We start from the raw sequence: 24704 nt of genomic DNA on the forward strand, positions 1-24704 counted from the left end.
TTTCTACATATCTATATATTTAGATGCATATTAAAAGGTTTATATCTAGAAAAGCAAAAAACGAATAGTAATTTGGGACAGAGGGAGTAAATAAGTTTATACTACTCCCTGAATGTATTGAAGTTGGTTGGCTTAAGAACGTTACAGAAGAATAAAGGCTCTAATCAAACACAAGCACGAACATCCCAAGAGAAAGACAAAAGAAGATACATATGCAAACGCTTGGATCATTCTCTTCCAAGACTTCGAAAAAAAAACAGAGACTTGAGATTATTGGCACAAATAAATCATTGCAAGTTTGCAATTGCAACGTAACTCGTGTCATGCGCACACATTCTTGCTTTTTCTCGTGAGGGGGAAGGCACTCATGTTCATGTTCATGTATTATTATCTATCGTACTAGTGCAGATCATCCCTCAAAGATGGGGAAAGAAAAGAGAGATCGAGTGCAGATCGTATACGGCCGGTGTCTGATTCGTGATCACAAACGGTACAAACTTTGTATCCAAACCGTTGTACATACGCGTACTACGTATTTGTGTTGTCATTGTTGGCTTGTCGGTAGTGTTCATTGTTCATTGCAGCGCTCCTTATTAGCTGAAATGCATGCAAGTCTCTTGCGTTGGTTAAAAATTAAGGGCAACCGAGCGGTCTAGGAGAGGGATTATTCAAGCACCCCATATACTTTGCGTACGTATAGTACATCGCTTTACTGCCGCCTGCGAGCTATCAATGTATTGTTTTTTGTCTCCAACGGCTACACCGTACATACACGTACACTAGACAGTTCAACAGGTTGCTTTGCATGAGCCCACATGGTAGACTTGCTAAGTTACCACTTACCACTAGACCTGCAACTAGTTCATAATCCTGAAGAAAAAGCGACGCAACCACTTTGAATGCGATTAGGGATGGCCAGATAAGATGGCCTTGGACTATGTTTTACCCCTTAAACTATGCTATTTGGTTCAACTTACACATAATGCAATTTATTTTTTTATTTCTCCATGCACAAGTTCAAATTTTAATTTGAGACTCTGTAAGGGTGGCAGTGGACATCGTAATCTATATTAAAAATATTTTATGAATTTTTCATCATTAGGTTATATATATTTTTTATCTTAAAAATAAATTTTATTATTTAATATCCTACCTATCAAAATAATGATAAAAATTTATGATCTTGCAAAATTTGAACTTAAGACTCCACCTGTGCATGGAGAAATAAAAAAGACAAATTATGTTAAGGTGTAAATGGAACCAAATAGTATAATTTAGGAGGTAAACTAAACCAAAATATAGTTTAGGAGGTTATTGGCCCTTTCGTTATATTTGAGGGGAGTAATTGGGCCTTTCCCCCTTCAAATATGAGGAAAGAGAGCAAGTGCAGATCGTATACAGTCAGCGTCTAATTACTCGTGATCACTTACAAACTCCATGTCCAATCCATTGTATGTACGTGTACTACATATTTGTACCGTGTTGTTATTGTTGGCCTGCCGGTAGTGTTCGGTGTATCGTGACAGTGCTCCTTAAACGAATGCAAGTCTCCTGCGTTGGTTAAAAATTACGGGCAGCCGGCTTGTCTAGGAGAGGGATTATTCAAGCACCCTGTGTACTTGCGGACGTGCAGCACGACGCTTTACTGCCGCCTGCGAGTTATCAATATACTGCCTCTTGTCTCCAACAGGTACCCGTACGTACACGTACCATACCACTAGACGGCTCAACGCCTTGCTCTGAGCCCGCATGTAGACTTGCTAAGTTACCATTTACCACTGGACCTGCAGCTACTTCACGAGATTAACAGCTAGCAATCCTGAAGAAAAAGCGACGCAACCACTTTGAATGCGATCAGGGACGGCCAGGTAAAGATCTGGGGTGCGCGAGCGGCTTCCTCTTTACAGGGCAGAGGCGCACGGCCGCTGCCTGCATGGGACGAATCCACCTCGGCACCTCGCTTTGCCGGCGTTCGTGCAGCTTCCGTCGCTCTGGTTGGTCTCGGTCCCCTCGTGTGTTTGTGCGCTCGATCTGCCACCGGTAAACAACTGTGCATCGTTGGGAGGGCACGGGGGACAACCCCTTTTTTCCTGCAAATTCCATGTGCCATGCTGCCATCTTTGTTTGCAAGTACTGAAGTACAAACATGCGTTGCCTCAGTATTACGAGTGGATGGCATTATGGCAAATGGCATGAACACATGCAGACTCCAAGGCCCAAGCTAAGCTAGATACGGTCATGTTCTAATGCTGAAAACTTGTTTTTGTGCAGCTAATATAGATCCAGTTATCATTGCTGTTATTTTTTGTATAGCCTTTTTTATTTTATCTGTATGGAAGCCTTGTGTCAAAAAGAGAGCATCTAGCTAGGCAGCGTGATTTATTTATTTAATTTAATCTGCCGAAGAACTCTAACTGACTGACCTCGCGCTAATAACCAGCCAAGTATCATGGTCTGATCATTACGGGCATGTTACGCCGAGAGGCGCAGACGCGACCAGTCGCGTGACCGGATGAAGCCACGCACTCGCCGACGACCCCACCGCTCAGCGCCGCGGGGAGCCGCTCGTGGTCCCACCTGTCACACTCACGCGCCGTTACAACCTGTCGGTGCGCGTAGCGGAGGTGGAGGCTCCCTCCCTCCTGCAGTCCTGCTGCTACTTCCCACCCGAAAACGAAACCGCAGCTCGCTGCGCCACTCCCTAATTAAGGCCCCACTAATTAAACCCTGCCTTCCCCGCTCACGCTCTCCTACTACCGACATGTGGGGATCCTGATACATTGGACCCACACGTCATGGGGTGTGGCTGGGTCTGCAAGGTGTGGCTGATCCCCGCCGCAGAAGGTGTCAGTGTGGTCAGCAGCTTTAAAATGAACCCAGCCTCAGTCCCGATGGAGAAGAAAACAAAACGGAACAGCCAGTGGAAGCCGCCGTGCCGAGGCGGACGGGAGGCTACCAACTCCGCCGCAGCCGCCGCGGCGCAGAGGAATGCGGCGAGGAGCGGTGGGGCCGCCGCTGCAACGGTAGCTAGCTGCTGGGCTCGGCTCGGAGCGCGGGAGGGGAGCAATGAGGGTGTGGAGGGAGGGTGCGGGGTGGTGCTTCTGCTCCGGCGGCGGCGACGACGGGGGGCGGTCGGAGCGGGTCAAGGCGGCGATCTTCTCCGCGAGGGCCTCCGCGCTGGCGGCCATCAATGGGCAGGGGCACGGCAGCGGGAGCGGGCTCCTGATCCACCGGAACCTGCTGCTCACCACGCACGGCAACCTGCCCTCGGCGGCCGCCGCCGAGGACGCCGAGGCGCGGCTCGTCCACGGCCGTCTCGTCGCCCGACTCGAGCCTCACAGGTGCGGAACTCTTCTTCCACCTCCTGACCTGACACCTTCCAAGATCGCTCTGCACTTGTCTACGATTGCTTGTGCTTGTGTGGGATCGGAGGCTTTGGTTATCTGGCTCTTGCAGTGATTGCAGTGTGATTAGCCTGAGATCCGCCCGCTCCGCCTGCGGCCGAGCTAGCATGACGAGTCGCTGCGAGCGGAGACCCACGCGGCGGCATTCGGCGGATTCGTCGGTTGTGGTGGGCGAGCTGTTGCTAGTGCTCATGATTAGCCGTAATGCGGCTGATCAGGAAAGGGAATTGCTTCTGAATTGTGGGGTTTCTGTTGGGTAGTTAGTAGTAGCAATCTTCGATGTAATGATAGCGCCATGAGCAACACCTCCAGCAGGTGCCCACAAAGATGGGCGGTGTAAATGGTGCCTTTTAGTTGTAGCAATGGGCCCTGGTATTTTGGAGAAGGTTTGCATAGACCTTTCGTGGTTTTTGCTGAGTATAGTACTGTTTAAAGTTTGTTTCTTTTCTTCCTGAGAAAGTCTTTTGAGGGCATCCAAGAAATTTTTTGAGTTATGACACCCACAAGCGATAAGTGGTTCATGATGGAAAAAAGTCAGCAACCAGCAATCTTGGATCATGAAAAGTTCAAAGCGCCCTGTTTGTGCATTTTATGTCACCTCAGATGAACTTTGCTCCTCAGTCAGAAACTGGGTCTGAAAAGCTGAGCACATTACATTTGTATTCTTTTTTTTTTGCCTCAATAAATTCTACATTATAGCCTTCCCATTACTTGTTGTTTATGAAACAAGCCTGATGTTCGTCTGAAATGATTTTCTTTTTGCACAGATTCTTCATTACAAGCTCAATTCTTGACCTTACAATAGTGGGTCTTGATTATACAGAAGGCGACTCAAATCTGCAGAGTCAGCAACCTCACTATTTGAAAACATGCTGCAAACCAAGCCTAGATCATGGAAGTGCTGTGTACCTACTGGGACATACGGGGAAAAAGGAACTGGTGATTGGTGAGGGAAAGGTAGTTATTGGCACAGACAATCTCATAAAGCTCGCAACAGATGGGATGACATGGTGCCCTGGGTCTGCCGGTTTTGATGCCCAAGGGAACCTAGCTTTCATGATTTGTGACCCAATGAAGCTGGCCTCTTCTCCGGCTGCAAGATCATCCTCAGCATCCTCGTCCTCATCACATTCGTGGAAGAAGGACCACCCAATGCAATTTGGGATCCCCATATCTGTGGTTTGCGATTGGTTGTATCAACATTGGCAGGGCAACTTGGACGAGGTTAGCAAGCCAAAGTTACCTCTTGTTCGGTTGATGTCCAGCAGGAGTGATCACTCAAGCACCTCATTCACTCGTCGTCATGTATTCAAGCCTGACGACGAGAATGATGATGCCTCTGTTTGTTCAAAGCCTAAACATCAGCAGGCATCAGGAAGCTCAGCCACCGCAAGGATCTCGCATGAAGCGAATCCTCTAGTTGATCTGCGCACTAGCAGCGAGCAAGGGATTGCGACGCCAGAAATATATGAATCGCCAAGGCGAAGTTCTTGCCAGGCTCACAAGGATGCTGCACCAGTTCAACTTTTGGACATCAACTTCCCGCCCAGGGCTCCAAAGACTATCTTTCTACCACTGCCTCTGAAGCAAATGCTTTCCGATGAGAACAATGTCGAAACATCCAGGCCAAAAAATCGATCGAAAGGCAATGGTTTCCCATCAGGACTGATATGGCACCGTAACAGTGAGGCTGAGTGTAGGGACCCTCCAGTAGCTCTTCGGCATGAGGATTGCAGCAGTGAGGGGCAGTCGAGCTCATCACCTGTTGAGATACTGGAGTATGGAGGTCAAGATAATTATAGCAGCGAGGAGGAAACAATGTACTCAGCTGAAACCATGGAAAGCAGGAACATTCCAAGCCCCAGGGAAAAGCATGTGGGGAGGAGCCAGAGCTGTGTCACCTACAGCAGGTGGAGCTCTCCAAGAACCTCGTCGATGCAAAACGGAACCTTGCGAAAGCAGCATACACTGATCCCTGTGCGGAAGACACACTCGCAGAACACCGCTCTGCCGCAGAGGAGTCATGACTATTTAAGCCCAACGGTCTCCTCAGCTATGAAGAAGAGGAATTCCATGGAACAGCAACAACCCACAAAGCCTCGTCGGAGCGCTGTTCAGTCTTCCCCAAAATGGATGTTTTGATGGTTCTGCACATCTGGATTTGTGGGTGGTGACGATGAACAAAGATTTGCCGTTTTGGTGGGAATCTACTGCTCCTATGTTTCCTTCTCAAAGCTTATCTGTAAGTCGATGCTGTCTTCCTTGCTTTCTCTCTATATGAGACTCTATGCGCAGAATGGCTTGGATAAATAAAGAGAAACAGAAAGGAAAAGAAAAGGCAGAAAACAAGAAGAAAGATTACAGATCAAATGTGTTGAGGGCATCATGTGTGAGCTCGCTGTGAAGTGTTGTTATCCTCGTGTGTAGACTGGATGTCTGGATAAGAACTGTTACAGACTGTAGTCTTCAGCTTACGGATTTTAACTAAACAGTTTAATGATGATATTTGTTTCTTTTTTTTTGTTTTATCCATGGACATGAGGACTATAATCGTTTTGTTTGCTGTGGCATTGCGGTGCTGTGTATGTCCTGAATTGAAATCAGGAGTCTTAATAGGTTTGAGGGTTTGGCTACCAAGTGAGTTTTTATTTCCCTTTTCACTTTACTACTTGAAGCAGATACTGCTACAGATCTGAATGCTTTTTTTTTTACCAGGCTACAGATCTGAATGCAGTTGAGGCTTTAGAGTAGATAATATTGTCCGTAATGCGTTGGTAGTGTGCCAGACTACATCAATGTAAATAGCATTTATGGTGAATAATGTGGCAGAGTTCATTGTGGTCCTCTACTCCTCTCCTGTTTGCAGTTCAACATAATAGCTTGGGGCTGTCACCATTAGTCTGATAGGATCACTGACAGCCGGACACCACCTGACTGAACCTGACGGAATTTATGTACGCATTTCAGTCATTTAGGCTGAAATTCATCAGCTTCCTCCCTCAGAATTCAGAAATCCCTGGCTGAAAAAATTCAGCTCCTACTGTGATCAGGCACCCACACCATTGGTTTTGCGATGCCTCTGCTTTGTGTACGTGACGAGTGCTCCATTGCATGACCTACAGGATTTTGCACAACCGACAGGCTTGATTCATGAACCGTGATGCTGCGATGAGCATCTGGGACTCTGGGTTGCCTGTGCGACGGCAACGTCAACAATGCCAGGCAGGCAGCTGGACCAGTCACGACACACACCAAGCACGAGAGGTCAGGAGTCAAACCTGGGCAATGAATCCAACTAGCATGCATCGGCACTGCCTCCTGTCGAGTAATCTGTCTCCAGGCTCCGTTGATGCCCTGCGCACATGGAAACGCTGCTGCCACTCTGTCCCACAGGGACATAGCACGCTCAATCATTTCTCCATACGATGCATCTTCTATTCTTTTCACATTACATTTATACTTATATTCATATATGTCAGCGTATCACGCTCATTCATCTCAACATTTAGGAGTCACCTTCACATAAACACCTGCATATGTTTCCCGAAACAAAGACACATCTCCGTAGCATCAGAGTATAATTTACCCCAAAGGCTCACACAGCTAAGCATATGAATAGCTTACAGGTTATTCCATGCAGAACGGAAGATAATGAATTTGGGAATGAGATGAGATCCATCATGCTAGCTTTTGCAGCTGAAAGTCATTGTGTAATCATGAGCCTTAAACTGAACCTTTTGTATCATGAACGAGATTAGATGCAGGAGTTGCAATGAGAAGAAAGGCAGAGGTGGTGTAGTAAGATGCAAGTTTGAGTACTTCTGCAGCCAACGATCAGAGATGAGAAGAAAAGTTGCATCTTGATTACTTTGGAAAGATTTGCACATGAGCTAATCATTTCTTATGTGACTCAAAACATCACTTATGGGCAACTTAGGCGCTACTTTTTTTTCTTTTCCTTTTGGCATGTTTCTGCCTTTATCTTGAACATCCTGAAGGAACTCTCTTTTACGAAAAAGAACATCACAATTTGGAAATAAACATATATTCGTCTGGAAAATGGATTTCTAAGTTCTAGCAACATATTAGCACCATCAGCCAGCTGAAATGTCAGAAGTCTTTTCTTTGATAAAAAGTTAAGCCATTCCATACAGAATTTTTGACAACATAATTAAGCAAACAACAGAATTTTCTCAGTCAACTTCGAAGCATGGACATATGATGAATGTTTATGCATATTCACTTTGGCAGGCAATTATACATCCTCTGTGCAGGAATGGAGGTGCACTGCCACTGCAACACCGGAGTCATGCTGCAAGTTCCAGAAATAACTAAGCTTCACCAGCAAAATAAAATTCATAGCTAAACTTAAGGTCAATTTGAAATGCACAGGGCATTATGCAACTTTTCTTCTAACAAATTGACAAGCAGAATGTCTTTAAAACTGGGTAATAGTAGAATAAATGTGAATTGGTCAGACATAAAGCGCACTAACAATATTTAATTAGCGTGTGTTGTTGATGGGCAAATTGAAGAACATGACTTGTAAATATCCCACATATTTCAAAATTGCCAAATCAGTGAAAAGAACATGGTTCCTGAAGCATGACTTATATCAGCATAGCGTGTAGCCATAATGTAGGATCTGTCAAATATCTTGTGAAGACAGAAAAGAGCAAAGGTGGGGAACAAATACAATAGATTAGCTGATAAGGTCCGGTCCATCCAGTCACTCTGAAAAAGAGCTGCCACGATTTGACGAGCCATCACATTCCACAACACGATCGGGGGGTGTTTGGTTCCGCGGACTAAAGTTTAGTCCCTGTCACATCGAATGTTTAGATACTAATTAGGAGTGTTAAATATAGACTAATTACAAAATCAATTGCACAGATGGAGGCTAATTCACGAGACAAATCTATTAAGTCTAACTAATTCATGATTAGCACATATTTACTATAGCATCACATTGTCAAATCATGGACTAATTAGGCTTAATAAGGCTTAATAGATTTGTCTCGCGAATTAACCTCCATCTGTGTAATTGATTTTATAATTAGCTCATGTTTAGTCTTTCTAACTAGTATGTAAACATTCGATGCGATAGGGACTAAACTTTAATCCGTGGAACCAAACACCCAGTGAGACGCTAGGGATGGCATCCACTAAAAGGCACTAAATCCCGAAACCTAAAGAAACCATTATTCCAGCTATTAACTAGCCACTATCAACAAGTAGTATCCTAGTCAGACATCCATGTGTCGTGTCCAAATGGATAAACAAAATCCCACAGGCAGAGGATAGAGATTGCTGAACACCCTAGCAGTGATCTCCAAATCAAACCAACCCCCTCCCTTTTTTTTTCCTCTCTCAAACAAATCTAGTGTAGCAACTACACCACGTAATAATGATCACATCAAAATACTAGCTAGAAGTAACAGCAATTGCCACTTAACTAAGCAGGTGGGGAATTTATACATATTCCTTACTACCCCACTCTCTCAACTCTTACTCTGACCAATTTAATGAATCCCGCGGGCGACAGCAGCAGCTGAGCAGCCGCGTCAGAGGTTGCATCCGAGGCAGTCGCAGGACTTGGGCATGAAGGAGCAGTACCCGAAGGGGCGGTTGGGGATGTTGCAGTTGATGGCGTAGCAGCAGGGCGCGAGGACGCAGGTGTGCCTGTCCCCGCCGCAGCAGGTGCAGGGCGCGCAGAGCTGGAAGCTCCCCCCAAGCCGCCGCCGCGTGTCGTTGAGCCCGAGCGCCATCGCGCCCAGCTCCCCCTCCGCCGGGGCCACCGGCACCAGCCCCCGCCGAGAAGGCGCCGCTCCCTGTGCCTGCGCGCGGGGCAACACGACACAATGTGAGCGGAATTGCAGGAAGTCCGAGCCAGATTCGGGGGAGATTCGGCGATTGGAGAACGCTGGCGTACCTGGGAGCTGCTGGAGGCCGCGGCCGAGGAGAAGAGCAGAAACACGAAGAGCGGGAGGAGCTTGGGCATGGCTGCTCGGCTAGGGTTTTTGTCCTGGGTTGTCGCGGTGCGCTGTTGCAGCGGGGATTTGGAGTGAGCGAGGAGCGGGTGGGATGGATGGATGGAGGGAGGAAGGGAGGTTGAAGGAGGTGGCGGAGTGGGGTTGGAGGGAGGGATCGGGAGAGGGAAGCTAGCTGGAGGAGGAAGTGAAGTGAAGATGTGAAAAGGCGAGGGGCGCCTTGCCTGCCTCGGCTTCTTTTCGGAGAAAGCGAGGGCCGCCGGCTCGGGATGGGAGATTTGGATTTGGAAATGCGCCTCGTCGTCTCCCCGTGCGCACACGCACCAGCTGGCGTCATGATCTCCTGGCGTTGCGAGGGTTGATGGCATTTTGAGGAGTTACCGCAGTGCTGACCTGACCCAGCGCCAACAGCGGTGGCACGGGATGGAGAAGGGCGCTCGAGCCTCGAGGACTCGATCGACGTGCTTCAACGCTCGACGGGGGATCGAGCATAATAGGTTACAGCAACATGGTTGGGTGACATTTTACGGGGATGCAAGATTGCAATGCAATGCGGGAGATTCCTGCAGGGTTTGACGGCAAATTGCTAGTGGTAGTGCTATCAGATGTAGACAAGAAGATGGGGTCCGACCGTCCGAGTCGCAGTGCTGGTACACACGTGTGAGCTTGGGGCGTGATTGGTTGCTCCGGTCCGAACCGTCCAGAACGGACCGGTTGTTCTGGATCGTGGGAGACGGAATAGAGTGATACAGGGAGGTTTGTTTGGTTGCATTTTGCTGTCGGCCTGAATCATGCGAGGTTGTGTTTGGTTGTTCTGGTTGTATCGCTCTCGTGTACGACAGGAGTCACTAGATTGTGTTTGGTACATAGAACAGGATGAGATCGGAGCACCCTAGCACCATATTGGTGAGGTTACCAACAAAGATGATGAACATGAGATGTTTTAATATTACAAAGGCTGATCTCGTGCTTGACTACTTCCAAAGATAATAGACTAGTAGTAGGAGTACAATAATAATTATAAATTGTAGCCCGGCTACGATATGGAGCCAACTAACTCCAGTTGTCGTGTTTTTTGAACCGTCAGTCGCTTCTTTGATATCGACATCTCCGTCACCAGTGCACTCTAGAAAAGATGCAATTGCCTCCTATTTCGAACTAAAACTCTTGTAGCAACAGTTTGGATAACCGGTGACCTGCTGATGACAGGTTACCCAAGTTGCATACACTCCAAGTTTCCTACCACGGTACACAACGTACCAAGCCATTGTGCCTTAGGAAGAAAATGAAACTTGATTCAATTGCAAAGGTAGATGAATGATAAAAGAAAATCAGACTATTAAACTATTGGCCTCAGATTTTATTTGCATCTTCTCTTAACCTTGAGCTTGGAGCATCAGTGACACTAGATGAATAGCAGACCACAAATAGTAAGACAATGGCAACAGAAACAGCATGTCATTGGCAACAGAATGACAAGTATGACAACAGCACAACCAGAAAAAACCAAGAACAAGCAGTACCAAAGAGGTCGACAAAACAATATGACAGAAGCATGACAGGTTACCCAATTTGCAACAGAGGCAACAGAAACCATCCTAGGACTGCCAACAGAAATAGCAACCTTGAGCAACCATCCCAGGACAACATCTGAGAAACAACAGAAGTTTGGAGAACCAGTACCAAGGGATAGGTGGCAACAACATCAAATTGCTTGGGTAACCAAGATAGGTAACTCCATATGCATAATATCCAATTTGCATAGGTATATGTTTGGTAATAGCAAGTCTGATATGGTAAGTTATAAAAAAAATAGCCTCAGATGTTATTTTCAACTTCCCTTGATCTTGAGCTTGGAGCAGCAGTGACACAACAGGAAAATAAGACCAATAGCAGTAGCACAATGGCAACAGAAACAATAGCAATATCACCAGAAATAACAGCATAGGGACAACATGGACAATAGCTGAGCAACAGCACAAGCATAAGTAAGGAACATGCACTACTAGTTGGCAACAAGAACAACAACATCAATGTCATGGTCCCTCACAAGCTCAAGGTCATATGATGCTACCCATATAGTTTTAATTGGGCAAATAAGTTTGTCATCATAGGCATTTTGCCATACCTTAAATAACATAAGTAACCATCAAGACAGTAGATAAATAGCAGAGCAGAAACAGTAGGACAATGGCAATGGAAACAGCAAGACATTGCCAACAAAAAGAGCAGTAACAGCACATCTACAACAACACAACCAGAAATGGTGAACAACCAATTTTATTTCCATCTTCTCTTGTCCTTAAAAAGGGGAGCATCAGTGGCACAATGGCAAAAGAAGACCAGAAACAGTAGCATATTGGCAACAGAAACAACAGGAGTGCCAACAGAAAGAGCAGTACCAAGGGATAGGTGCAACAACATCAAATTGGTCAGGTAACCAAGACAGGTAACCCCATATGCATATTATCCAATGTGCATATGTATGGGCGTGATTGGTTGCAAAGGTCCCACCGTCCGCTGCATGACCCCGAAGCATCCCGTGCACTCTCGCAGGAGTGACACAAGATGAAAATAAGACCAAAAACAGTACCACAATGGCAACAGGAACAGCAGCAATGTCACCAGAAATAACAGTGCCACCAGAACATGGACAATAACTTAGCAACAGCACAATGGTAAGTAAGGAGCATGCAATACTAGTTGCCAACAACAACAGCAAGATCAATGTCATGGTCCCTCACAAGCTCAAGGTCATCTGATGCTACCCATTTAGTTTTAATTGGGCAAATAAGTTTGTCATCATAGGCATTTTGTCTTACCTTAAATAACATAAGTAACCATCAAGGCAGAAGGAAGCAACCAACACATAGGAAATGCTGAAAAGATGGACTTACCAGGTATCCAGAAGCAGTAGTAGGTCTTAATAACAAGAACAATGGCATAGTCAGTCAGAAGCTCAAGGTCATGTGATGGTACCCATGGGGAAAATAATTTATCATGAACAACACAACTAGAAAAAAAGAACAAGTAGCAAGTCTGATATGCTAAGTTACAAAAGAATTGGCCTCAGATGTTATTTTCATATTCCCTTGACCCTGAGCTTGGAGCATCAGTGACACAAGACCAAAAAAAGACCAAAAACAGTAGCACAATGGCACCAGGAACTATAGCACAGTCAACACAAAAAACAGCAGTAGCACAACATGGACAAAGCTCAGGAACAACACAACCATAAGCAACAAGAATCACAAGATCAATGTCATAGTCCCTCACAAGCTCAAGGTCATCTGATGATACCCATATACTTCTAATTGGGCAAATAAGTTTGTCATCATAGGCATTTTTTCTTACCTCAAATAACAAAAGTAACCATCAAGGCAGAAGGAAGCAACCATCATATAGGAAAGGATGAAAATAAGATGGACTTACCATGTAGCAGTTCTTAAGAAGAAGAACAAGAACAACATATGCATCCATGAATTCAGAACATGTATCCAAGATGAAAGACTTGGCATCCATCACATTGACCAGGTGTAGGTGTTCATGTTTACACACCCAACAGATCCCTGCAAACCACCTTTAGCAGATGGAACCATGTAGCCTATGCTATACAAAAATATTTCCAGCATTGGAAATATCCCAAATGGTGTCTCTACCCTCACCATCAGTGGTTAGTGCTAACCCAAAATGTCAGACTACAGCATAGGCAAGCAAAATATCACATAACAGTCCTTAACCACCTAGAGGAAGTTAGATTGGCTCAGGTAGGTCCTAAGCCAAAGGATCCTATGGGCTTCACTCATCTGAACAAAGCATAGGCCTTCTGCTTTGTTCTTCAGCAAGTACACAAGTGCAAACATCAAGACCTTCTGTGAGTACCCAGGACAGGACATGACACAACCATAGAGATCTGCATGGACCTCATTGTGCTGAGGAGCTTTCAGGGCTTCTGCAACAGAGGCAACAACAACAGTCATACCATGCATCAGCTGGTATTCTTCCTCACCCAACTTCCTCCTTTTACCACCTCTCCCTTCCTTATCATCAGAACTCTTAGAGGTGTCCAGCCCATTGGAGCCTACATTTTTCTTACCAGAATCACCCTCATTCCCATCTAAATTAATTGTCTCTGTTGCAAGATCCCCCCCTCAAGGTGTCCAAGGTCAGTAGGTACACCTAAAGGTTCATTGGAACCCATGGCAAACCTACCAGTAGCCTGACTAGACCCAAAAATGGCCTCCATTTGGACATAGTTCTCAATTGGGGTGTTCAAGAACTTGGCATCAGCAGGATGATCCTAGTTGGGCAAAAGGTTGTGCAACAGTTAGAGATAAGGGTAGCTATTAATCATAACAGTGAGGTATATGTAAGCTGTGGCCTAACCTTAGTGTGCCCTATCAGATGCTCCTCCTCAAGGACTATCATATGATGGTCCTCATTCCAGAGAGCACCACTGAGGTCCTTGAGCCTAGCAATCTTAACCCACCTCTGTCTCCACTTGCGTAGGTGGTTATAAATTTGGTTGGTGGTAACATTCACCTCAGCAAAATCAGAAACCATCCTAGCAACTTGCCTAACATGCACTTCCTTGAAGCCTTTATCAGTTTTGACCCCTTGCCCAACTAGATCATGAAACCTCCTAAGCATGAAGGCTGACTGAACACTGGTCCATTGCATTGGCCCCCCAGGCTGGGCTCCATTAGGTGGAGGGGCTGCTGGGATTGACAACACCAACCACATCCTCACCCATCACAGCCATGTCCTAACCATCATACCATAACAAAAACAAACACCAAAGCACTTAGAAATCAAACATGAAAGTAAGTACTGCATGCAAATATCATACCAAGTAGTATTGTTCATGATTGCAGTTACACATCATAGCAAAGTACCAAGGTCTCAGACCATATTACAAATTCATCAATGCTAGTTAACAGTACATGACCCCAAATACTTAAGTGCAATTAAACTCTAGAAGATCCCCTATTCTGCCATATTTGTGCAGCCCATGCATCCCTTTGCTGTGCCCAGGTTCCATTATTAGCACTATGTTCTGGCTCAGGGGGGGTATCAGTGGAGTTAGGAGTCCAAGCAGCTTCAGTGGGAACATATTCATCTTGTCCATGCCTAAGTATCCAATTGTGCAGAATACAACAGGCAAGAACCAACTTAACTTGGGTTTTGTAAGGATGGAAAGGCTTGTTATCAAGGATTCTGAATCTATTCTTTAAAGCACCAAAGGCCCTCTCTACTGTCACCCTAAGGGAAGAATACCTCAGGTTAAACAACTCTCTTTCATTTTGTGGCCTATTTGAACCAAACTCCCTCAAGTGGTACCTTGTACCACGATATGGCGGCAGGAACCCAGGCCTGGCTGCATATCCAGCATCCACAAGATAGAATTTCCCTAGACAATGTAACAAATGGAGATGATTTATCAGTTTAGTGTGTGCAAGTATTGTTGCCATGTGTGTATGTGAGTTATGGTACCTTGTGGGACTGTAAGACCATCTGCCCTTTCAAGAGCATCTGATAAAATCAGAGCATCATGTGCAGATCCCTCCCAACCAGCAAGCACATATGTGAACCTTAGATCAAAGTCCACTGCTGCAAGTACATTCTGAGTGATGGTGTGCTTCCTGCCTCTAAAGGCAGCTTGCATCTTCAAAGGCACTCTAGCTAAGACATGTGTCCCATCAATTGCTCCTATGCAATCCTAAAAATAAAAAGCCATATTAACAGGTTGGTACCATATTGGTCAGGTCAATTGGGTTGCAATTAGGAAAGGGCCACCAACCTTGAAATATGGGTTCCATCTCCTGCTGCCAAGGATCCTAGGATGGACACTAGTGGATGCTGGAACAATCAACTCATTTCTCAACTCACCAACTGCATACAAGACTTGATGAAAGAACCTACTAATAGTTTCAGGTGACCTCCTAAATGTCATGTTAATGACCCTGAAACTTTGGTTGTGTCCCACTACATGCAAGAACATTGTTACCTGTTCTTCAACAGTGGCATGGATGCTATCCACAACCAACTCTCTAGACCTAAACAGGTCACACAGTTGGAAAAAAGGTGCCCTTCTCATTCTTAGCAGGTTGACACAATGCACATCATCAGATTCATAAATGAATCTGAGGTTGCTATTCCTCTCTCTGTCCCTCTCTGCCATGGGACCATAGGTAATAGATCGAGCATCCTCACTTCTCCTTCTAAACCACAAGAAAAACCAAGCAGCAACAGCAGCAACAAGAGCAGCCGCAGCCCGGCGCCTACCTTGGAAGTCCATGTCTAACAATACAATGCAGTGTTCATTAGAGCTCAGTATACAAAAACTTGGGGTCATGTTGTTAACCAAGCAAACATTCTGAACTACATTTTATCCTAGACGCGGCTGCCACACCCGAAGGTGCTCCTCCGGCGGCAAGGAATCATCATCGACCTAGGCACTTTGCTCAGCTAACTAGGGGCTCATTGGTTGCAAAGCAGTAAGCCATGATTTCAGGATTCAAGAAATCAGATCCACAAATATACACGACAACCTTAGATGCGCATAAGAACGAACATAGGGTTCATCAAAACCATATATGCAGATGCACAAACATCATAGGGTGGATGAAAACCAACCAAGATGTACCGTCGCAGGACCGGCGGAGGCACAGGGTGCCGCCGGAGGACCCAGACCCACACAAGAACCGAACAAAAATTCAGATCGACCTCTACACATGTGAGAACCATAGATCTGCATCACAAAAAGTACCTACGGTTCATCACAACCTTAAATCCACAAAAGGAGCGCACGGATCTGACAGAAGAATAGCCTAGGGTTCATCGACACCAACCAAAAAAATACGAATCGACAGATCAGCGGGGGAGAGGGGATCAAGCAGCGTAAAGAGGAGGGGGAGATGTACCGTCGCAGCACTGCCGGGGGCACAGGGCGCCGCTGGAGTACCTCGAGCCACCGGCGAACCGAGGTCGAACAGGAGGAGGAAGAGGAGAAGGCGCACCGGAAAGGAGGGGAGCGAAGAAAATGGCGCGAGGATGGGAGGTCACCGTAACCTCCCGCGCCTTTAGCCCCGATACGGCGCCATCTCCCGCCCTCCACCGAAATCTTCCCGCCAGCACCGCGCCATCCCGACTCGCGAGAGAAGGTGCCCTCTGGGCGGATGGGGCGATGCGGGATGGAGTGAGGGAAAGGAACGGGGGGATGCGCCGTTTCGGTTCCGGGAGGCAAACCGAACACGCGACAGTGCACGAGATGCTTCGGGGTCATGCAGCGGACGGTGGGACGCGGGCAACCAATCACGCCCTTGATGGACGAATCTGTCGGGACCTTGGTACCGAGCAGGATCCGGTGGCCGGTCCTGACAGTCCGCTGGATTTACCAGGTTACGGGGAGGGAGATCCTCCTCTGCAATGATTCCGCAGGGTGATCTGCCTGTCCAGTCTACTGCCACGCCTAACTGTACAACCAACCCGAACGCGGGACCAAGATCACAACAGAAACATCCCTTTTATCTTGTCCGTGTGGTTTGATTTCTCGATGCTGCCATGCTGGAGATGTGGATCATCTTTTGAGTCTCAGTGCTTCTTTTTTTTTTTTGATAAAGAGTCTCAGTGCTTCTTTGGTTTGAGTTGCTTATTATAAGCAACTTAAAGTTGCTTATTTGAAGTTGCTTATTTTTAATCTAGCTGTTTGGATACCCTTGCTTATGAGCATTGAATGAGGTGGATATTGTCATATTTGCCTCTTGTGTTGCTACCCCTCTCTGCCTCCACACGCTTCTTCTTTCCTGCACACGCTTGATCCCCGGGGTCGGCGGTGGGCAGAGAGTAGCAGCAGGTGACCGGTGGCGGCGGCGGGGCGGGAGTGGGAGCGGTGGGTGGAGGCCGGCGGTGGCGGCGGCGGGGCGGGAGCGACGGGCCAGGGCAGGAGCGACGGGATCCGACGACGGGGAAGGGGAGAGAGAGAGAGAGGAGTAGAGTGCATTGAATGAGGGCAGGAGGTGTAAAGTGCACCTTTTAGTCCCCATAAGCAACTCTTGTGTTGCTTATTTGCTAAAAATAAGCAGCCCCATAAGCAACCCAATAAGTAAGGGTGATTGGTTTCATAAGCAAATAAGTTACTTATTTTAAGTTGCTTATGCATAAGCAACTCAAACCAAACAGGCTCTCGGTATTGCACTCTTGCTGTAGGCTGTAGGTATAAACTGTTCAAAGCAGCAAATCAACATTCACAGCGAAGAATGAATCCAGGTACCTGCCTAGTGTTGCCACGGCCCGCAAATGCAGGTTTCAAATAAATCCATGCGATGGTATAATTTGTAATATTGCAGAAGAATGATCACCGGCAGGCTTCGGCTCCTTTTTTTCGGAGCATTTCCTACCTCGCCAACTGTTAAATAGTGCAGCAAAGTCAAATAGTGCAGGCACACGAAAACTGGAACTCTTCCTTTATTCAGATTGCAATAGGTACTCCCAAAGATCTGGATTAACAAAAAAAAAGGGCTGTACATCTCCGGTAGCAACTCAATTTACAGAACTTGATTCCGGCGGGGAGTTAGGAGAAACATTCACAGCGCCTGAGACGACGCGGTGGATTTTATACATCACAAGGTAGGTCAACAGAAAAAAAAAGGCGTCTAGGATGCGTATCCAGAACCAGATGGGGATCCCAGAAGGCGCCGAGCCATAGGTACATTAGTTGAAGCGGATGCAGGAGAAGCTGATGCTGAGAAACCATAAGCGTAGACTCCCATTGGAGCGGTCATTGGATGGTCGAACTTACAGTTGGCTCCAAACTTGCAGATGCCATAACGTGAATAGAATTTGCAGAGTTCTTCACCCTGGAAAATAAACATAGGATGGTGTATCAGCCTCTCAGGACAATCAAAGGCAGTAGACCATTCAAGGAAGTGCAGCAAAAGGTCTAGCTAAAGCCTAATCATGAGACACTATATGTAAGCAATACCCACTGTTCATTCAACAACTTGTATGTTACCAAATCAATAAACAGAGATACTTAGAGTGTGTTTGGTTGCATGCACCACTTGATGTATGCATGGATGATCCTAGATGATGGGGTTCAATCAATTTGCTCGTACCATATGGTTCACTCTTATTAGTAGAATAATGTATTAAGTGAGATGGCTTCATCCTAGATGGGTTGATACAATTCATCCAACCAAAAAAAAAGGATCATTATTATTTTGAACAATTCCATACATGAACCAAATGGTATAAGCAACCAAACACACCCTTAATACCTGCCCTAGAAAATTAATAACTTCTGACAATGCTCTATTCAGTCCAGTCATCAACAATGATGCTTGTCTACAATAGTGGGCTTAGTGGCTGAGCCCTCAAAAGTTTTTTATGATAAAACAGAGCTCAACCAACACATAACAAGAATGGTCTAATAATGGTATCTCGAATCTGCATCTTAAGCTTCTTCAGTAGTGTGCATTTTTTGCTACGAGAACAAATCAGACATCATTTGCAGAAAAATCATGCCACTGCAAATCAATCATCTAGCTGAGAAACAGCATGTACAAAACATCCTTCATTTTCTTATCTGCCACAAATCAGCTCTTTATACACACGCAATACATCTTTGATTTTAAAATTCTCGGACTGCAGAACTGCCAAGCAGTTACATAGATGAATATTCTCAACAAGGATGTGATCTGTGAGAACAGCATCCGCTGCTTCTCTCCCAAAAAGAGAGGTACAGCCATCAATGAATGCATATGCAATACAATTGACAAAACGTCTAAACGAATGATAAATATAACAGAAACAGTGAAGGGTTGTGGTTAATGACTTACTGGACGAATTGGAAGACCCATTGGACTTAAGACACAATCTGGAGGCGGCAGTGATCTCACCCTGGGATGATGGAACTTGCACACTGCACCAAATTTACAATCTCCTGTCTTCATGTAATATTGGCATTCTGGTTGATCAGGTCTCTCAGGAAATACATTCTCTCTCTGCAGCGCATATTGAGGCACAGGAAACGAACTAGATCTGTAGGGTGATAACATTCCCTGGTTTCCTGCGCTAGGTTCCCCTTGTTGAGAGGTTCCATAGGTTTGTTGAGCCCCTGGTGACTGCAGTTGACCCTGAGAAGATGATACAGATAGCATTTGGCCCTTTAGAGACAAGTAAAATCAGAAACTATCTACTACCCTAAAATTGGCTCCAATAATTTATGTAAGAACAGGTTTCAGTGTCACAAATTATGAAACAGATTAGAGAAAATCATTGCCTGATATGCAATTTGCAGAAGATCAAATAAGTGGGAGAAACAAGTTCAAATAGCTACAGACAATACTTTTGCACTCCCTATTCTTCTAGGGAATCTCTCAAGACTCCGTGTTTAACAAAGTTTTGAAGGAAATTAGTAGAACCAATTAGTGCAAATTGCAACTGCTTCATGATTTAAAATTGCACTGCATTACTAGAGCAAATGAACTTACAGGATATGAATTCCAGCTTGGCACTTGAACAAGACCCTGAGGTACAATCATTGGTGCATAATTTGAAGGACTTTGCCATCTGGGGCTTGGGATATAAGAAGCTCGTGGAAAAGCCCAACTTGCCATAGTTCCAGTATAGGATTGTGGACCAGCACTTGCAGAGGAATGTACAGAAGGATAAATAGGAGAACCACGTGAAGAAGGCACCGCATTGAAAAGTTCCGGATGGTGGAATTTACAAGTATTTGCATATTTACACTGTCCTGTTTTTAAATAATATGCACACTCCTTTTCGTTCTACAAAAGTAAAGTGGACTTCTTTTCAGTACAGCAAGAAGAGACAAGCATAGAAAAGGAAGGATGTATAACTGCCAGCAAACGAACGAACCGGGCGGAGTGGATATCCTAATGTGTTTAGCTGCACCCTTCCTGCAATTCCAGCCTTTTCCCTGGGATGGTGAAATTTGCATGTTGGGCCAAACTTGCATGTTCCGGTCTTCAGATAATACTACATGAAAAATGTTCAGAAATTTTCAGCTTCGATCTTGCACAAAGTATAACCTAAAGATTGTACGATCAAACACAAATACCCAGGGAAATGTCAAGACTAACAGAAATACCCAAATGACTAAAGTATGAGTACAATCACAATCCAGATTATCGTTCAGAAATCTGAAGACTATGCCTCAGTTCCATTCTAGCTGCATGAATAACTAAGGGACCAGAACATTGATCTCTTCTGATCTTGTCTATAACTATATGAATCTTTTAGCTACATTGATATTCTTGTCTCTGCTTCTTTTTTAATTGAAAGTGTATGAACCAGCTAAGCAATTTCTTAAAATCATCCTACAAGAAAAACAGAACAGATTTGGTCAGTGACCACATAGGTAGTGATTGGTAGGCTGCACTAGTTGCTAGCCATGCTAACTTTAACCCAGGCCAATTTTGACCAGGCTAAATCAATGCAAAGTGCTCGTGTTTGGTTTGGTGGCTAAAGATAGCCTGGTTTGCTATGCTCATGTTTGGTTGGCTGCACAATGTGATAAGATGACCCTGTATTTCCTGGAGTTGAAGTTACCACCCATATCTCTCCCTCTTCTCTCATCTGCCCCGTCCTCGCTTCCACCTAGACGTGCCCCGCCACCGCTGACAGGCTCCTCGGTGCCCCATCCCCTACCTCCATCATCACCTCCTTCCCACTTCTCCTCCTCCAGAGCTCGCTCTCACACATGCGGTGGTGGAGGTTGCGGCGAGGCCTTCAGGTGGAGGACTTGAGGAGCTTCGGCGAGGCTCAATCGAGTTCGAGCACGGCCCAATCGAGCTCCGGCGAGGCTCAATCGAGCTCGAGCACGGCCAATCGAGCTGGGCACAGACAAATCGAGCTCCAACAAGGCTCCTCCTTCATTAACGGGTGCTCGTCTCGCCAACCGAAGCGCTGCTCCCGCGCCGGCCGGAGCGCCGTGCTCCCACAGCTCCACTCCCGTGGCAGCTGCATCGCCGCTCCCGCGCCTGTTTTTGCTCCTGCGCCGACCCAAGCGCCGCTCCCGCGCCTGGCTGCGCTGCCGCGTCGGCTGCAGCGCCGCCGCCACACGGGGCTCCGCTGCCGCGCCGGCCTGCTCAATGGTCGGAGATGGAAAAAGGGGAGGTGAGGTGAGGAGATGGGAAAGCTACGGGAGGTGATGAGAAAGCAGAGCGCCAGAGCCATAGCTAAGCCAGCCTGCATTGCTGTAAGCGGATCTCATTCTTGTTTCCAGTAAGCCTGGCTAGTACCCCTCCCCTACATTAGCTAAGCCTGGTTAAAGGTCTTGTGCATGCTACCAAACACAGTGAAGCTGCATTATGGGAGCCTGGATAGGGGCTATGCACCCTACCAATCACAACCATATAGAACTGTCAACCACAAAACCATTGCCACAAGTAATACTTTCATGACTAAATCATGTTTCTGAAAACAATTACCACAAGTAACACTTTTATGACTACATCATGTTTCTGAATGATAGAAGTGTTAGTTATCAGAATTACCTGACATTCTGGCTGTCCCACTCTCTCAGGATATTCTCCCTTCATTCTGGCAGAGGCAATAGCCTAAAATTAAACAGATTCAACCTAATTTGAGAACAAAAAATGGGATATAAAGTAAAGAAACAACGATTAGTTCAATAAAGATGTAGATTTTACAAGGAATAACTAGCACCAACCAATGCAAAGCATCAGTAAAGAACACAATATCATAGCTTGCGGAGTAACTAAAAGCAAACTATAAGACAAATAGCTGCCTCTGTCCCATTAACTTTGCTAATATGGAATTGAGTTATTCTGGCAGATTGGGAGAAAAGTGACAGCCACAGACAATAGATCATAAACTATGCTTCAAGATCATATCACCATACAAATAGAAAAAAAAAAAACGAGTCACATGGGACAAATAGCACCAAGCTCACCATAACATGAACAGATAGAAAGAAGGATGGAGCACAAGGGAAAATTAATCATATTGACACCCTGCAAGCTAAAAACACATATTATTCTGCATTATATTTACAAATTGTTTTATCTGCAACACACCACAGGACTAGCAGATAAACAGAAACATCAAACTGCACATAAGACAGGTAAGCACCTCAGGCAAAACCTTATCACCAGCCTACTGAAACCTATATCTTTGTGTGTTTCCCAATGGAAAAGCTTTTAAATATCAAGACATGCCATCACAGCTTTGCTTTTCAAACATTGCTCCTTGCATTTTGTTCAGTGGTGCAACATTAAATATATCAGAGAAGGACAAAACTTATAAAGGCTTTGGTCCAAGGGCAAATTCTTCAAGACTACACATGGTTCTACAAATAATGCTGAAAATGTACATAATAACAGGACGCCGGATAATAGCAAAATATCTGGTGATCCAAGAAATATGGCACATAAAGAGTTTGTAAAAGAAGATACTCACCAGATTCCTATCCGGAGGGTGATTGAACCTGCAGCTCATGCCAAATCTACACAATCCAGTCCTGAGGTAGTAAGTGCAGTCCGGTTCACCCGGCCGCTCAGGATATGGCCCAGGTTGCATAGTGGCACCGCTGTTCATGGCCATCTGTTGCCACATCCCCTCTGCAATCAACATTGCACATACACTCACAACTTGACTATAAACCAGTATAGTTTGAAAAACTGAGATCAACATGTGTGTAATGTGAAATTTTCACTTTAGGTCTCTTTGAGTGATGAAGCCATCCACATTTTTTCCACCGACGCTATTCATGCAAAAATAACCTCCAGACAAGAACTAAATCATCAATACCTTATAGTTGTTCAGCAAATTTCTAAGAAAGCATCCGTTAAATCCAGATGCTAGACAAGCTATAGCAAAAGGTAGAATCCTTATAAACTAGTCACAGCATCACACGGCAAAAACCCCAATTGGCCCAATTCCACGCCGACGCGAAGATCAGGCACCATACTAAACTGCAGCTCTCGGCACCGCTAAAGTAACTGGGATTAGCAACCCATGGTTGACAACAGAGTATTCCAGGAGCAACCAATGATTCCACCGAAAAACATACGGAAAAACAGAGCACCTGAGCTTAACCTACACGGGAAATTAAGCATCGAAACCCCAATTCACCGAACCGCACCACAGTTGGAGCGCGAGTGGAGAGAGGAGATGAAGCCCTAACCTCCATAGAGCGCGGAGGGGTCGGGGGAGGACGTGTCGGCGGCGGCGGTGGTGGCGGAGGGCGGAGGAAGCGCGGGTGCGGAGGTGGCGGAGACCGTCACCGCCGCGGGAGCGGATGCCCTTCCGGCGTCGTCCATCGGCGGAGAGTGGCGGTGTCGACTGCCATCACGCGATCAAGGCGGCGGGAGGAGCTGCAGCTGCCATCCCTGGGCTCCGGCGAGGGAGGGGAGCAGCGAGTGATCGGTGAAGAGAAGAGAAGAACAGAGAGGAGGGCCCTGCCCCTCGTATTTATTTCTCTCTCTATTCTCTCTCCACCTTTCGGAGCCGCGGTTTGCTACGTGCACTCGCGCGTGGCGTTGTAGCGCAACACGCGCCTCCTTTCTTTTGGTTGGCACGGGAGAGTGTCCATGGCGTGTTTGGTTTATGTCATTAGCGTGCCGAATACCACATGTTATTGCAGCAAACCGTGGGCGGGTTTGATTCATGTCATTAGCGCGTCACATACCACACGCAATTGTAGCATAACGCAGATGGGTTTGGTTGGTGCCGTGGATTTAGCGCGTCATATTGCTAATGCAGCCACATGGCTCATTTCGAGCGTCATTCGCCGCAGCTTAGCCGCATCCGCCGCATAGTACGACGTATTAACATCAGCATCCAAAACATGCTTCTAATCTTTGTTATTTGATTTAAAAATAAGTGCGGTTGAAAATATTGATGAAAAATAAAATTACGCAACTGTAGTGCTTGTCATTAACTTTTAAGTGTTAATTTAACCTAGAGAATAAAAAGAAAGAGTGATCAATAGAGTTGGAACAGTTCCAACATATATCAATAGAGTTGGAACAGTTCCAACATATATTTCAATAGTAAATTGTAGAGTGTAAAGTGATTCCATCTCATGAAGTTTATTTATGGAATATGGAGTTTTTATACGTGCTTTTTCAAGTTAAGTGGCAATTATCACCATATTATGATGAACAAAGTGAGATAGATTAGCATTGGACCTTGATTTAGGCATCATCGCTCGATTATCTTCAAGATATACGCTTGGTAGAGGCGTCATAGGGTACAAGTGGATTGTTCCAGTTCATAGATATAATTTATTTTCATTCCATCCTTCTACTTTAAAATTTTA

At 45.7% G+C, this 24704-nt stretch overlaps 3 protein-coding genes across 5 annotated transcripts; 1 reads left to right on the forward strand and 2 right to left on the reverse strand.

Moving 5' to 3' along the window:
• Positions 1 to 2911: 2911 nt before the first annotated feature.
• On the forward strand, positions 2912 to 6248 carry LOC101755440. The gene is made up of 2 exons (XM_004970997.2): positions 2912 to 3341; positions 4172 to 6248. The coding sequence occupies exons 1-2, from the start codon at positions 3067 to 3069 to the stop codon at positions 5544 to 5546; spliced, it is 1650 nt and encodes a 549-aa protein (XP_004971054.1). The 5' UTR covers positions 2912 to 3066; the 3' UTR covers positions 5547 to 6248.
• Positions 6249 to 7507: 1259 nt separating this feature from the next.
• Positions 7508 to 9732, reverse strand: LOC101755854. 3 transcript variants are annotated; one of them, XM_022826444.1, is made up of 3 exons: positions 9337 to 9732; positions 9021 to 9241; positions 7508 to 7716 (listed from the first exon to the last, which is right to left on the reverse strand). In XM_022826444.1, the coding sequence occupies exons 1-3, from the start codon at positions 9403 to 9405 to the stop codon at positions 7644 to 7646; spliced, it is 363 nt and encodes a 120-aa protein (XP_022682179.1). In that variant the 5' UTR covers positions 9406 to 9732; the 3' UTR covers positions 7508 to 7643. The 3 variants fall into 3 exon arrangements, with proteins under 3 accessions (XP_022682179.1, XP_022682181.1, XP_022682180.1); XM_022826446.1 differs by lacking the exon at positions 7508 to 7716 and adding an exon at positions 7948 to 8226 and having other exon boundaries at positions 9337 to 9720; XM_022826445.1 differs by lacking the exon at positions 7508 to 7716 and having other exon boundaries at positions 8589 to 9241; positions 9337 to 9719.
• An 8102-nt stretch (positions 9733 to 17834) lies between these two features.
• Positions 17835 to 23830, reverse strand: LOC101756518 (zinc finger CCCH domain-containing protein 12). Its single transcript, XM_004971000.4, has 7 exons — positions 23568 to 23830; positions 22841 to 23001; positions 21916 to 21978; positions 20276 to 20395; positions 19888 to 20184; positions 19234 to 19530; positions 17835 to 18252 (listed from the first exon to the last, which is right to left on the reverse strand). The coding sequence occupies exons 1-7, from the start codon at positions 23701 to 23703 to the stop codon at positions 18049 to 18051; spliced, it is 1278 nt and encodes a 425-aa protein (XP_004971057.1). The 5' UTR covers positions 23704 to 23830; the 3' UTR covers positions 17835 to 18048.
• Positions 23831 to 24704: the final 874 nt, after the last annotated feature.

The sequence above is a fragment of the Setaria italica genome, chromosome V, assembly GCF_000263155.2.
Source record: "Setaria italica strain Yugu1 chromosome V, Setaria_italica_v2.0, whole genome shotgun sequence".
NCBI lineage: Eukaryota > Viridiplantae > Streptophyta > Magnoliopsida > Poales > Poaceae > Setaria > Setaria italica.